Here is a 15,116-nt window from a genome sequence, read left to right on the forward strand (position 1 = left end):
TAATACTGAAACACTGTCAGAATGATAAAAACGATGATGACAAAAACAACAACAACAATGATAATAATAATAATAGTATAATAAAAACAATAATAATTATAATGATAATAATAATAATAATAATAATAATAATAATAGTAATGATAATACATACTAATAATGATAAAAGATGATGATAATAATGATACAAATAATAACATTAATAATAAGCATAATAGGCCTATGCAAAGAAAAAACTACAGAGAAAAAGTGTATATAATGGCTACCCAGGGGAAACAAAAAATGGCCTTTATAGGCAGGTGGCCCTTGTTACTTTTGTAAATAGTAGGGTACCCCAAAAAAGAGATGAGATGAGTCTGTAAAACAGAAGGAGACCTGTGATGGTTAACCTCGTGACACGGACTGCCTTTTAATAAAAAGTAATAATAACTATAAAACATAATTGAATATTCGTATGCAAACAAACAAAGTCACATAATCTAAACACAAACACACTACTATAGTTATAGTTCCTAACCTACTTTATAGGTTAACATCCCAAATTTAGCCATTATATGAAATAGCAAACCTGGCTGCGGCCAGATCAAGAAGAGAGGAGAAGTGACGATCCCCGGTCTTCGATCTTCGTTTTCCAAAATACCCCGGGGTGTTTTGGAAAACGAAGATCGAAGACCGGGGACCCATGTACTATACGTGTTCGGCGTTAATAATAATTACAACAATACTGGAAAACTGTCAGAATGATAAACGATGATGACAAAACAACAACACTGAAAATAATAATAATAATAATAATAATAGTAATAATAGGCCTAATAATAACAATAATAATAATAATAATAATAATAATAATAATAATAATAATGATAACATAATAATGGTATTGATAATAATGATAATAATAATGTTAACAATGTTAATAATAAGCATAAGAACTTATGCAATGGAAAAAAAATCCTACAATGGCTAGCCAAGAAAAAACGTGAACTAAAATTACTTTGATAGACAGGTTCTTAAACACCTAATTTATATCCATGGGAACCAATTTTTATTGGCCACTGATAGGAAGGTGTCTACTAAAGAGAGATGGCCGCTAAGATAGGTATGACTGTTTTTTCATCATTTATAATCGCATATTATGTGCACCAGGCCAAATCGAGGAGAGAGAGGAAGAGACGATCCCCGGTCTTCGATCTTCGTTTTCCAAAATACCCCAGGGTGTTTTGGAAAACGAAGACCGAAGACCGGGATCTTACAACAAAGGTTGTAGTTTACTACCGGTACTCACAAATTGCATATGCCTTTATCATGTATTTCCAGCCCGGAGTCGGGGTCTCAGATTTGGCTTGGAAGGGGGTGTGCCGCTCAAGCCTCGAAACCCTACCCATTTCTGAGGGTCATTTGGGGGGATTTTACTCAAAATAAAGGCCCATTTTTCACAATTTTCGGGTGGTTGGTATGCAACCCGAACATGCAACCACCCGAACATTTTTGAAATTTTGAAGAAAAAAAACAGATCCATGTTTAGGGATTTTTTTTAAAAATGGGTCCAATAGAGCAGCACACCCCCGTATGTCTTAATATGTGAGACCCCCCTCCCACTGGATTTCCATATTCCAACTACCTATAATCGTATACTTCCAGACCCACTTTCTTAATCAGTTTAAGATATTAATATTTCTTGTTTAATCATTCTAATATAACTCCAGTTATCACTACTGTGTCAAGAATGTTAAAAGTAAAATTACTTGTATTGTGCATTACGTTCCAATGTGATCACATCCTTCCTCTCTTCACACATGACTGCACACAACCAGCAATAAGTAAAATCAATCACTTGCCTTGTAAAATGTAATAATGAACTCTTTTATTGCTTTGTTATGACTGCTAAATTAGACACACAACAACACTATATATAAACAAGATAACAACTCAGGTCGGTTGTTCTTTCTCCGATCAACAAGAAATAATTTGCAAAAGTTGTTATGCTTATTATTAATGTTATCATTTTTATCATCATTTTTATCATCATCTTTTATCATTATTATTATTATTATTATACTATTATTATTATTATCATTGTTGTTGCTGTTTTTGTCATCATCGTTTTCATCTTTCTGACAGTATTTCAGTAGCATTGTAATTATTATTTACGCCGAACACGTAAAGTACATGGGTCCCCGGTCTTCGGTCTTCGTTTTCCAAAACACCCCGGGGTATTTTGGAAAACGAAGATCGAAGACCGGGGATCGTCTCTTCCTCTCTCTCCTCGATTTGGCCTGGTGCACATAATATGCGATTATAAATGATGAAAATACAGTCATACCTATCTTAGCGGCCATCTCTCTTTAGTAGACACCTTCCTATCAGTGGCCATTAAAAATTGGTTCCCATATAGATGAGGTGTTAAGAACCAGTCTGTAGCAGCCACCTGTCTATAAAGGCCATTTTTTGGGGGGGGGAGGGGGGTTCCCCTGGGAAGCCATTATAGACACCTTTTCACTGTATTTGGTTTTTGTTTGCAAAAGTTGTTATGCTTATTATTAATGTTATTATTTTTATCATCATTATTATCATCATCTTTTATCATCATCATTATGATTGTTATCATTATTATTATTGTTATAATATTATTATAATATTATTATACTATTATTATTATCATGATCATCATTGTTGTTTTTGTCATCATCGTTTTCATCATTCTGACAGTATTTCAGTAGCATTGTAATTATTATCAACGCCGAACACACAAAATACATGGGTCCCCGGTCTTCGGTCTTCGTTTTCCAAAACACCCCGGGTATTTTGGAAAACGAAGATCGAAGACCGGGGATCGTCTCTTCCTCTCTCTCCTCGATTTGGCCTGGTGCACATAATATGCGATTATAAATGATGAAAATACAGTCATACCTGTCTTAGCGGCCATCTCTCTTTAGTAGACACCTTCCTATCAGTGGCCACTAAAAATTGGTTCCCATGGATATAGATTAGGTGTGAAGAACCTGTCTGTAGCAGCCACCTGTCTATAAAGGCTATTTTTTTGTTGGTGTCCTTTGCATAAGTTGTTATGCTTATTATTAATGTTATCATTTTAATCATCATTATTATCATCGTCTTTTATACAATCATGTATTATCATTAGTGTTGTTATTATTATTATTATTATTATTATTATTATACTATTATTATAATTATTATTGTTGTTGTTGTTGTTTTTGTCATAATAGTTTTTTACATTCTGACAGTGTTTAAGTAGTATTGTAATTATTATCAACGCCGAACACACATAATACATGGGTCCCCGGTCTTCGGTCTTCGGTCTTCGTTTTCCAAAACACCCTGGGTTATTTTAGAAAACGAAGATCAAAGACTGGGGATCATCTCATTGACGCACGTACGTGCGCGCACATGGTCCCCGGTCTTCGTTCTTCGGTCTTCGTTTTCCAAACACCCGTATAGTGTTGGTGTTAGAGTTGATGTTGGTATGGAGGTGGTGATGGTGGGAAGTGTGGTGGTGGTGGTGGTGGTGATGAGAAAGTGGTGGTAATGATGGTGTGGATGTGGTGGTGGGGATGATGGTTGTGTTGGTGGTGGTATGGTGGTGGTGGTATGGAAGTGGTGATGGTAACTCTAACATCATTACTTCTACTGGAGAGGTAGTGGGGGGGGGGGGGGTGGTGGTGGTGGTGGTGGTATGGAGGTGATGGTGGTGGAGGTGGTGATGATGGTGGTGGTGATGATGAGAATGTGGTGGTAGTGATGGTGTGAATATGGTGGTGGTGATGATGGTTGTGTTGGTGGTGGTATGGTGGTGGTGGTATGGAGGTGGTGATGGTGAGAAGTGTGGTGGTAGTGTTAAGGGTGGTGGTGGTGGTGATGATGAGAAAGGGGTGGTAGTGATGGTGTGAATGTGGTGGTGGGGATGATGGTAGTGTTGGTGGTGGTATGGTGGTGGTGGTATGGAAGTGGTGATGGTGACTCTACCATCATTACTTCTACTGGAGGGGTAGTGGGGGGATGGTGGTGGTGGTGGTGGTGGTATGGAGGTGATGGTGATGGAGGTGGTGGTGATGGTGGTGGTGATGATGAGAATGTGGTGGTAGTGATGGTGTGAATGTGGTGGTGGGGATGATGGTTGTGTTGGTGGTGGTATGGTGGTGGTGGTATGGAGGTGGTGATGGTGACTCTACCATCATTACTTCTACTGGAGGGGTAGCGGGGATGGTGGTGGTGGTGGTGGTGGTGGTGGTGGTATGGTGGTGGAGGTGGTGATGATGGTGGGGTGGTGGAGGTGGTGATGGTGAGAATGAGGTGGTAGTGACGGTGTGAATGTGGTGGTGATGATGTTGGGTATAGTGTTGGTGTTAGAGTTGATGGTGGTATGGAGGTGGTGATGGTGGGAAGTGTGGTGGTGGTGGTGGTGGTGATGAGAAAGTGGTGGTAGTGATGGTGGGGATGTGGTGGTGGGGATGATGGTTGTGTTGGTGGTGGTATGGTGGTGGTGGTGGTATGGAGGTGGTGATGGTGAGAAGTGTGGTGGTGGTGTTAAGGGTGGTGGTGGTGATGATGAGAAAGGGCTGGTAGTGATGGTGTGAATGTGGTGGGTGGGATGATGGTAGTGTTGGTGGTGGTATGGAGGTGGTGACGATGGTAGTGTTGGTGGTGCTAAAGGTGGTGGTGATGGTGATGGTGGGACTGGAGTGGTGGTGGGAATGAATTGGTCGTAGGATGGTTGTGGTGATGGTGGCGGTGCATGGTGATAGTAATTGTGGTGGTGGTGGTAATGGTCGTAGTGGTGGTGATGGCCGTGGTCGTTGAGATGGTGGTGCTTCATTATTACCATGCTAACGAGAACATGCCAGTACAAACTTAGCAAGAATGTGTCGTTCGCTCCGACTTCCGACGGCTTGTTGGTTGCGCTCCTGAAAACGCAAATTCTATACCTTTCATCATTTCAAAACAAAATAACAACACCCCTAATGATCATCATGGTTTGCAAATGAATTGCTGGCTTTACAGTGATGGTCAATATGGTCAAACTGACCGCAACCATTTAATTGTTCCGACTGCTGCATTCCCATAATCAGGTCACTCACTTCAATTCAACACTATACCCAGGTTCGCTGTCCGTACATGGAAAAACGATCAAGAATTTCCGGTTTTGTTAACCAAATTACCTACAGTAAACCACTAAGCGTTGCCGTTGCCCGCTATCCCAAGGCTGCCCAGTATTTGAATATTGTGTTCTGAGTGCAGGCCTATGATTGATTTTTTTCCTTCAAAATGTGGTTTGTTTTGAAAGGTAAAAAGAAGGAAACATATTTTGCCTAAACAGTCGCTGCCTGTTCGTTTCATGAGTTACAGGCATGGGAAGGGGGGGGGGGGGGGGGTAATGAATGATTTCAATGACAACGTTATTAAACAGGATGGGAGCATGTTGATATCTGGCGTTGTATAGGCACTCTTGGTCATGACATTTTGATAATTGTATATTGCTGCTATGCCTGGCACGCTGAGTAAATGGCCAGGAGTGAACGCTCCACGAACCATGAAACCTAAACACAAGCCTGCAATAAAATAAATAAAAAGCCCGACTAGATTTTGTTCACTATATACTTTCGAAGGAAAATTTATTTCTCCCCCCCCCCTCTCCCCCCCCCCCCCCCCCCCCTCTCTCTCTCTCTCTCTCTCTCTCTCTCTCTCTCTCTCTCTCTCTTGTACCTCTTGCTCTAAGCTATCAATCACCAGATTCCTGTGTGTTGATTTTCATTATACCTTTCTTTGTTTTGTCTTATACCATCTCTTTATCAAACACCTTTTAGACTTTGCTCCTGTAATTCGATTCTTTCAGGAAGTAGAACAGCGTTACGTTACTTCCATAGCAGCATTTACCACCTCAATTAATAATAGTTTATGGCTTCCGATTTTCCAAGGCTATTATGAAATCGAGATAATAGTTGCAGTGTACTTAATATATTGCCCGTACTATGAATATCATTTTCACACTTAACTTCTAAGTATGTGATGTTTTATGTTCGAAGCTCGCTACGAAGGCCTCTAACAATAAAATGTTGGAAAATTGAATCATGACCTGTAGTGTAGGTAGGACCTACAATGGATGACGATCAAGGGGGCATTATGTATTCGGGGCAATTGCCCGGCCAATGAGTCCACCCCACTATGAACGAATGAATAAATTACTTAATTAATTACTTACATAGTTAATTAATTGATAGGTGCATAATGTACCAATTACTGAAAAGGAAAGAATAATTGACGATGTGGGGAAAGAGTGAGGGGACAAACGTCGTGAAATTTAATCTTACTCGATCAGTAAAAATTACACCCCGAAAGAACTTTAAACACTTCTATTTTTTAATTCTAAAGTAAATACGCAGTGCAGAGTTTGTCCAAACCAAGTGCCTTACTTTTGTCTTCTTTCTTTATGCTTTCTTTCCGGAAACACAGGGGCAGTTTCTTTTGCCGTTTGTGCATTTCATTCGTCAACAATTCGTTAACACAAAAAAAGAGAGAAATATATATTTAGTGTACATAAATCCTTAATTGTCTGTGCTTGTTATAGGGCCCTTTACTAAATCAAACAAGTTAAATCGAAAGACTTGCTTGCTACGTCAAAAGGGTAGCAAACCTGCCTGCTGTTAAATGCGAAGTGTTTTATTAAAGTTTTATCTCTCCTCTTTCTATTGTCCAGTGCCCTGCTGTGTGGTACCGACTCGCCGAGTTTGTGTATTGTGTATGTACACACGCGATTTTGCTCTCACACACAGCGGAATGAATACAAAAGGCAGATGGAATGCCTATGCCATTCCTATACATGTGTGCGGCCGTAAATTCGTAAGGGCATTATCCGCAATTGTGAACGGTTTTTAAATCCTCTTTTCCACCCCTCCGGGCCATTTGTGTTTCCATGACTCTGCAAAAGTGGATGCCAATATTTAATGCCACAAACTCCAAAGTTAAAAGACAAGTGTAGCCTGGTTCAATATTGCTGCCAACACAGAAACGCCATCAAAATGTGGAACTTTTTAAAACATTTTCCTTCTTGACAACGTTTAAAACTATAACCAGACAAATTAATTAATTAGTAATCCACAAAACAAAGTTCAGACACAGATCACAATCCTGAACTAGAAAGGGGCCAATAATATCTTTTCATTCTTAAAAACTAATGTATTTTTCTTAACTTTTACCATGTTCAGTTTTCCATTCCACGATTTCAGGAATTGATGAGCCGTTCAACAGAAATTGGCATTAAATTTCTCGTAACACCAACAGATCACCAGCAACTTCTAGCATTTCCACCAGAAGAGTTCTGGGTGACATGGCTATGAATTTTCGCTGGACAAATACTTTTTCCTCCAATACTAATTAATATGCCTAATCTTGCTCGGCAACACGGTTCATTAGATTTTTTCTCAGTAATAGTACCTTTTGCACTAAAATCCATTCGTGTGATATCTGACTTATTTTTTAAAAAACGCTGACAAGTTGACTTTAGAGCCTATACAACCATAGTACAGCAAGACCTCTGTTATACGCCGGGGCAGTTTTAACTATTGCGTTGACAACGTTTGCACACGGACGCGATGCAACTTCAGCCGAATTAAGGTTCACGGCATTTTTGCCTAACTCTACGATACACGCTGAAATCAATGCCATCACAAATCGTAGTGAACCTAACTAGACCTACTTACATGTGTCGAAATAGATTGAATCACACGAAAGAATGAAATATTTGTTTCGATTTACCCTTACATTTAGGCCTTATAATCTATTTTCTTACTGAAGAACGTAACTTAGACCAATATTGTAACATCAAGACTTTACGTGCTGGAACGGTTGTAAATCTCCTTAAAATAACATGTTTTATACCTCAATATATGTTTCTACTACAAATCTGAAAATATGGTTTGTTTTGTTGATAATTATTTTAAAGAAATACATTGGCTAATATGCCCAAATTAAAGAGCCACTTGAGTTGTATACATATTGGCCTATCCTTGCATCAATTGACAAAATGTGTATTATTATGTTCTCATCGAACAGCTGATTCAAGTAGACCGGCATAAGGGTTCCTGAATACATCATAAAGTGTAACGCGTTAAACGCCGGTACCGGCTCCGCCCCTTAAATAAAGTCAGTTATCTCATTGGTCAGAGCTCTTCGCGGGCTTGGTACACCACGCCCCCTGCTCGGGCCTTGTTACAAATCGCGAGTAGTAATCGTGTGCGAGATTAAGACAACGTAGTTAAATAATAATTACGATAAATGTATGAAAGTTTCCCTCTTTATCATTCAATAATGTTGAGAAAAAGTTAAAATGCTGAATTCAGTAACTGCTTACGGAATTATGACTAAAATAAATCATCACTGTACGGCCGTATGCTACACCTGTCTCGCAAGTATAGTACGCGGGGGGTGTTCCGCATATTACACATGTCGTTCGCCTTAATTGTGTTGTTAAGCGGCTTAAAGGGAAGTATCAGGTTTAAACATCTTCCATAAAACGGAAACACCAACTGATTTTTAGATGTAAGGTGGAATTTAATAGTGCCACCGACATGAAAACTTTTCTTAACGTTGAGAGAGCTTTCAAAAGGAAAACTACTGATCGTTAGGAAATAAGACAAATATTTTTTTCAATCGTTATTTTGTTATATGAAAATTGTATTGGACTCTAAGTGATTTACCAGATTTTGTAAAGTAATCCTTTATCGCTTCTTCGCAAGTTTAGTTAATGAGACAGAATAAACTTGACAATGTTGTGTACCAGTCTACCATTGTATTTACACAAAATGAATTTTGACGAATTTAATGGAATTAAAACATGGCTTCTCTATCTCTCTTTTTTTTTTGTCTTCTTCTTCTTTTACCTTATCTTTAGTGCTAGTATTTTTACATTTATGCCAACCATCTCTCTTATTTCAATTTCGAGGGACTATGGTAATGAGGATAATGCCTTACCAAAGGGCACTAACGTATACTATCGAATCTGGGACCTCCCGGTTACGAGGCCACTGCTCTACCACTGAGCCATCGCTCCTCACTCATGACTCGAAAATATTTCCTACCGAGATGTTTTCCATGCTTTCAAACATTTCAAACATTTTCTAATTTCTGCTATCTTGGATTCGGAAATGAATATCACGTCCGCACCATCGATCGGAACATAGCAGTAATACCCCCCGGTCGCGCGCCGATACAAGCTTCAGCGCTTGTGGTGCGGTTTTTAAAAGGGTAATGTATGTAAGCATTGCTTGTGCGATAATGCTCTTGTGAGTAATACGTATAGTCCACGGTACCGTAGTATTTCTCAAGAGTAATATATTGCGTCTGAACATACTTCGTCTGGGTCATTCTGTCTGAGTCGAGCGTAGTTTCACCAGCAGATCGCCAAACCTTGTCGGGTTTTTGGAATTATACTTTGTCAATTTGCTTCTGTTGTTGGATATTCTTGCACATTTCCGTAAGTATTCTCTTCACTTGTGTGTAGTTGTGTTTTCACGTCGATACGGGGTCTCATGTGCTCACGTACAGCGATTTTTAGAATGAATGAACTCTTCTCATTTCCTCCTCAATGTATGTGCGGGACTACGCAACTCTCACAAATCAACTCGTCTTATTTTCATCTTTATTTGGTAGCATAGACGTTAATAATTGTGATGGGGACTAAATTCTGCTTTCCACATCTATGTGGATTATACTAGCTGTGTAACTTGCAATCAAATGTTCTTGTGTAATTTTTTAATAATTTTTTAATCTTGTTTGGCCTTGATTGATCTAGATTCTAGATCTAGTCTATCACAGCACAGTGCAATATCTCAATCTCACTACCATCCCAGACAGTTATAATGTGTGTGTGAAATTACAGTCAGTGCAGTGTCTTGTGCACTGCGAGTCGTTAATCATTTTTGCTTGCATATGATCTTTGAATGCACACTTGTATTTGAAAACATTTATTTCTTAAGATATGAATGATACCTTGTTTAATCTTATTGTTTTAATTTCATGATTAAAGTCGTAACATTATTTTGATTTGTTCATCCCAACTGTGACCGCCTACCTTTAATATCTCGCTTGGTCTCTTTGAAGACCACCGATGCAAATCGTGTGTGTGTGCGACCCTTGCCACTCATAAAGTTAGGCATGTGAACAAAGCGGTCGATCAGCTGTTCTCGAAATAGCATTGCACTGGTTGCTATTTCTTTGCCGACTTCCAATTTTTATCATCATAAATTCTAACTGAAATGTTATTTTTCTTTTATTGCAGGATTTGCCTTGTCAAACTCTAATCGGAATTTATACTTGGATTTATAACTGCAACTAGCAGATTTTGCAACTAAGTTATTCACTACCTCACCAGTCACGGAATCACCTGCAAAATGGCACTGGCAGTGGATTCAGAGTTCGACCCATTTAAGCAGTGTTTCATCAACGACGATGTTGAGTTCTACGGCTCAGCTGCGTCCCCCAACTCGACAACGCCAAGCGAAGACATCTGGAAGAAATTCGACGATATGGAGTTGGAGTTTTTCCCCACACCACCCCTGAGCCCATCTCACCCCAGCAGCGACGGTGAGGACACCGGCGGGGGCGGGGGGATAAGTGCCCCTCTCTTTGCGGACTCTGACAAACTCCAACGCGTACTCTCTGAGATTCTTGAAGACGAGCCTGTATGGATGACACAGAGTTTAACATTTGTTGGTCCCGATCACAAGCCAACAGTACCAACCACCCACAGGAACGTTAGCCCTGCCAGAATTAACATTGGTTCCCACAAATCGAACTTTCTCATCCAAGACTGTATGTGGAGTGCTATTCAAGCCGAGGAGAGGCGGCGACAGATGCAGGCAGAGAAGGCGGCTAAGAACGGTAGACTTACGGCCCACTCGTCAGTAGCCGGTGGAGTCTCTGGCGACTTTTCGTCGGGTGAATGTGTCGACCCTACATCAGTGTTCCCCTACCCCCTCAGTGACACCAGACTGGACTTCTCGAGTACGACGCCATCTGATTCTGGTGAATATTTTTCCTTTCTCTTTTTTTTTTTTGGTTCATTTTTTTTTTTTGCCTTCACTTCAATCTGAATTCACCTCCTTTAATTTTCCTTATCAATATTCTTTCATTATTTTTGAGGGGGCACAAATATTTAACCGAGGAGAGTTTGTTTTCATCACTGTCATTGTGATCAATTTTTTGTTTGACATTAGACTCTAAATTGAATTTTTTGTCTCTCTTTGACTTGAACAGAATTGTCTAACCATATTTGTATCAAATCGTGTGAAGAGATTGTTAGGGAGATGTGTAGATGTTTGTGGTAAAGACATTTATTTAATGTACTCTTAGCCTTCATCGTGTCCTTAAATTTTCACTATTCAAAGATTGAAGAAAACAAATTGAGAGAAATGGTCATGAACGGGTTATTAACCCTGTTGACTGTTGTGAAAGTTGTTCAAAAATCCTGTTTGTCGCGGGCTTCAGAGTAGGCAGGAAGCTTGCAATAAACCAGGCAAAGCCCAACTCATCCGGTTGCCTTGCAATTCACCCCAATCCCAAAAGATACACGGGGGAAATTGTATCACGGCGCTCTGGCATGGAAAAGTCACAAATATTTTCCAACCCCTGTGCAATGCTATTGCCTTGGTGCTGACTCAATTCTACCGGTGTTCACTCCCTAACTCAAATTTGGCGCTGTGCCCGCTGCCCGGCTAGGCTGAGTGCGTATTCAGCTAGCGCGGCAAAATGGCTGTTGGGAACTACATTGCACAATGTTGAAGACGAATAGAGCAATATTTGATTAGGAAACACATACATAGCCTAGTTGATCTAGAACCGCGGGAAAATGCTCCCCTGAAGTAAAGGTCGGGCGTTCAAAGACTGGGCGTTCAATACTAAACCTTGCCAGATGCTACCACTTGCACACAAATTGTATTAATTTTAATGGCATGCCTGCATTTAAGTGTAGCATGTTTCGATGGAAATTTATATAAACAGCAAATCAAATAAATGTCATTGCTAAACTGGTACAGTAATGTACGAGGTCCATTTACAATTCAAAATGATGTTCTTCTGAGTGCTGTCTCGTGTACTATAAGTATAAGTTCTCCTAAGTTCTCCTACATGTATTTACTATATCATATCACAACACTGTTTACTTCCGGGTTCTTTAAAAATGGTGAATTCGCCGACCTTCTCCCCAAAACCCTTTGTGGGTATAGTAACAGTGCAGTGTTTGGGCGTGCGCGCAGTGTAACTGAACAATGGTCGCCAAATTCTATACATGCCAGTGCGAGATAAGTATTGCGCAATACCGCAGCAATGCTATTAAAGAGGCCCAGACAGGTGTATGTGATAGGAGAATATTTGGTTGAAGATAGACACAAGATTTTGAAAAGAACTTGATATGCATTATATTGCAATTGATTTAATTGATATTAAGATTGACAATTTTTTTTACTTGTTCTTGTGATGTATTTCAGTATATTAATTTTTCCTTCTTTTTGTGCATTCTTTTTGATTTTGCAGAGGAAGAAATCGATGTGGTAACAGTTGAGAAGAAGTGCCCGCCATCCTCACATAATGTACCAAGAACAATCATCATCAAACGCCACTCGAAACATTCGCGAAAACATGGCCATGGTGCACAAATGTTCAAAGTGGTGAAGCGCTGTTCCTCAAACAAATCCATCCTCTCTAAAGTACCGACCAGTCTCAAGACTACCACCGGTCTGAAGAAACTGAACAAGATAAACCTTGCAAAGCATGTGAGCTTGGAGGATGTGAAGCGAGTGTTGGAGAACACCTTAAGCAGTAACAACAGTACGAAACACTCTAAGAGCTTATCAAAGAGAACCTACAACAGGAACAGCAGTAGAGGGAGTAGTCGCGGGAGCAGCAGACACGGCAGTCAGGACTCGTCAGACTCTGAGGATTGTGATCGCAGAGCCAACCATAATGTCCTCGAGAGGCGGAGACGAGAAGACCTCAGGACCAGTTTCTTCAAGCTCCGCGATCAGGTGCCGGAGCTCGCCTCGCAAGAGCGTGCAGCCAAGATCGTGATCCTCAAGAAAGCCACGGACTATGTACACCATCTCCACGCTGACGAAGAGTCGCACACCAGGACACATAACGCTCTCAAGAGGAGACACCACGCTTTGCTCCTTCGGTTGCGACAATTAGAAGAGGCCAAGTGACTAGGCGTGGCAGAGTTCCCTGCTACACATGGACATGACTATCTATAAGACTCTACGATAGAGAACACTTTACCTCTTTGAGCGTATTGGATTTGGACCACTTACCCAGGAGCACTGCCTTTATTTTATACCTTTTATGTCAGTTGATACAACTACCCTTTGTTAAAAAAGGGTAGAAACATGTTTCTCTTATTTTTATTTTTTTTTACTAAAAAAAATGTTTTATCTTTTGAATTGTGACGATGAAATCTATCTTCCACTTTTTGATAATGATTTTTTGTAAGTTTGTACAAAAACTGATATTGATAACCCGTTTTGCTATTTTTTTTTAAAGTGAATGCCTAGCCTAGCACCTGACTATATAGTCTGTGTGATGTGTACTAAGACAGTATAACCCTTCTATGGAGTAGTTGAGCTTAGCTGATTGTATTAATGTGGTGGGGATTGGTTTATCATACTGTACTGTGCATTTTTATATTTTTTTTCTTTTAAAACAACGTATCCCCATTTTCAAAGTGACAAATTGGCAAGATAAGTTTTGGCCCATCTTGGAGTGCTACATGCTATTGGGTGGCAAATAGGTGAGTGTATCGATGATATAAGATTGGCAGCATATAGACGTTGTATATATAGGAGTGGATGTATACAGAGAAAAGGCTTATATATGGACATGGGTCGAGAAAGATAGTGTTTACAGAAAGGCATCTAGTTACAAAGGTTTAACAGAGATAAAGAAAGGATATAAAATCAGATTTGTATAGTGTATTTCTAACAGAAACTCTATTGACAGAGAGAGAGACAATCTATAACAGAAAGGAGAGACTTGAAAAGTTCTATGAAGAAAGACTATGGAATAAGTTTTGTACATACGTGTTAAAATGTATATTTACATGATATATATTTAGTTATAAGAAGACTTTGAAAAGTAGCAAAGGTTTTTGAACTTCACAAATAAGTATTGTAACCTTGACAGGTATTTGACGACTGGTACAATGATCCCTCAAGTTTCCTTGTTTTTTAAGTATAAAGTAAAGCCCATTTTCAATAATCGTTCAGGGGAATCATCTCCTTCTTTCCTGTGGAAAAACACATTTCATAGTGAGAAAGAACAGTTCTAATACATTCTTTAAAAAATTACTCGTGGATTGGGAAATTTGAGAAGGATTTTTTTTTATTCAACAATATTTTAAACCTTCAGAAGATTGATATCACCAAATGTGTTGGATTTTTTCCTATTTAGCATTTTACAGCGTTCTAACTTCTAGCCCTGCATATTTGTTTTTGTATACATGTATACGTAGTAATTCTCATAGTAATGTTTACAAACATTGCAGTCCTCGTTCTTACAAATATACTGTTTTCAAGAAAAGTAAAAAATATGTAATCAAAATCATTTACATTTTTGTTACCATGATCTTAAGAAAGGTGTTCATGCTTTGTACTGAAGTTTCCAAATTTTTGCTTATTACAAAAAAAAATATTAAAAGAAAAAGAAAATCACATGGAAAATTTAAATGCCCTGTCGACGAGTCTTTGTTCCATTGTTTGGTTCCTACAGCTGTTACCGCAAGAGGTTTGTTTGGGTTTGGGAGAGCGTTGCGTGGGAGAGTCGCGGGCTTAGACAAAAAAGCCCGCGCCGGGGTGTCACGTGGGTCGGGCCTTTGTGCGGACGTTGATGAATATGCATGAGGGTCTTTGAATGCGAGGTATGCAGACGGTTATGAGGGGCTTATCTACTAGTGACCCTACTGTGAACTTGTGTGTAAAGGTACTCGTGTGTGGAGGGTACGGAGGGGGTGTGGTATGCGGGCGACGAGATAGTGTGACAGTTATATTCAAAGTAGGAGAAAAGGGGAAATTGGATAGTGAAAGTGAAGGGAGATAAGCGAGAGTAAAAGAGAA

The 15,116-nt window shown here is 39.6% G+C and overlaps 1 protein-coding gene across 1 annotated transcript; it reads left to right on the forward strand.

Moving 5' to 3' along the window:
* Positions 1–9,404: 9,404 nt before the first annotated feature.
* Positions 9,405–13,433, forward strand: LOC373385 (myc protein). Its single transcript, NM_214579.2, is given in 3 exon segments — positions 9,405–9,490; positions 10,295–11,040; positions 12,547–13,433. Coding segments are annotated over 2 exon segments (1,302 nt in total). The 5' UTR covers positions 9,405–9,490; positions 10,295–10,406; the 3' UTR covers positions 13,215–13,433.
* Positions 13,434–15,116: the final 1,683 nt, after the last annotated feature.

Source organism: Strongylocentrotus purpuratus, unplaced genomic scaffold, assembly GCF_000002235.5.
Source record: "Strongylocentrotus purpuratus isolate Spur 01 unplaced genomic scaffold, Spur_5.0 spur5_contig_823, whole genome shotgun sequence".
Classification (NCBI taxonomy): domain Eukaryota; kingdom Metazoa; phylum Echinodermata; class Echinoidea; order Camarodonta; family Strongylocentrotidae; genus Strongylocentrotus; species Strongylocentrotus purpuratus.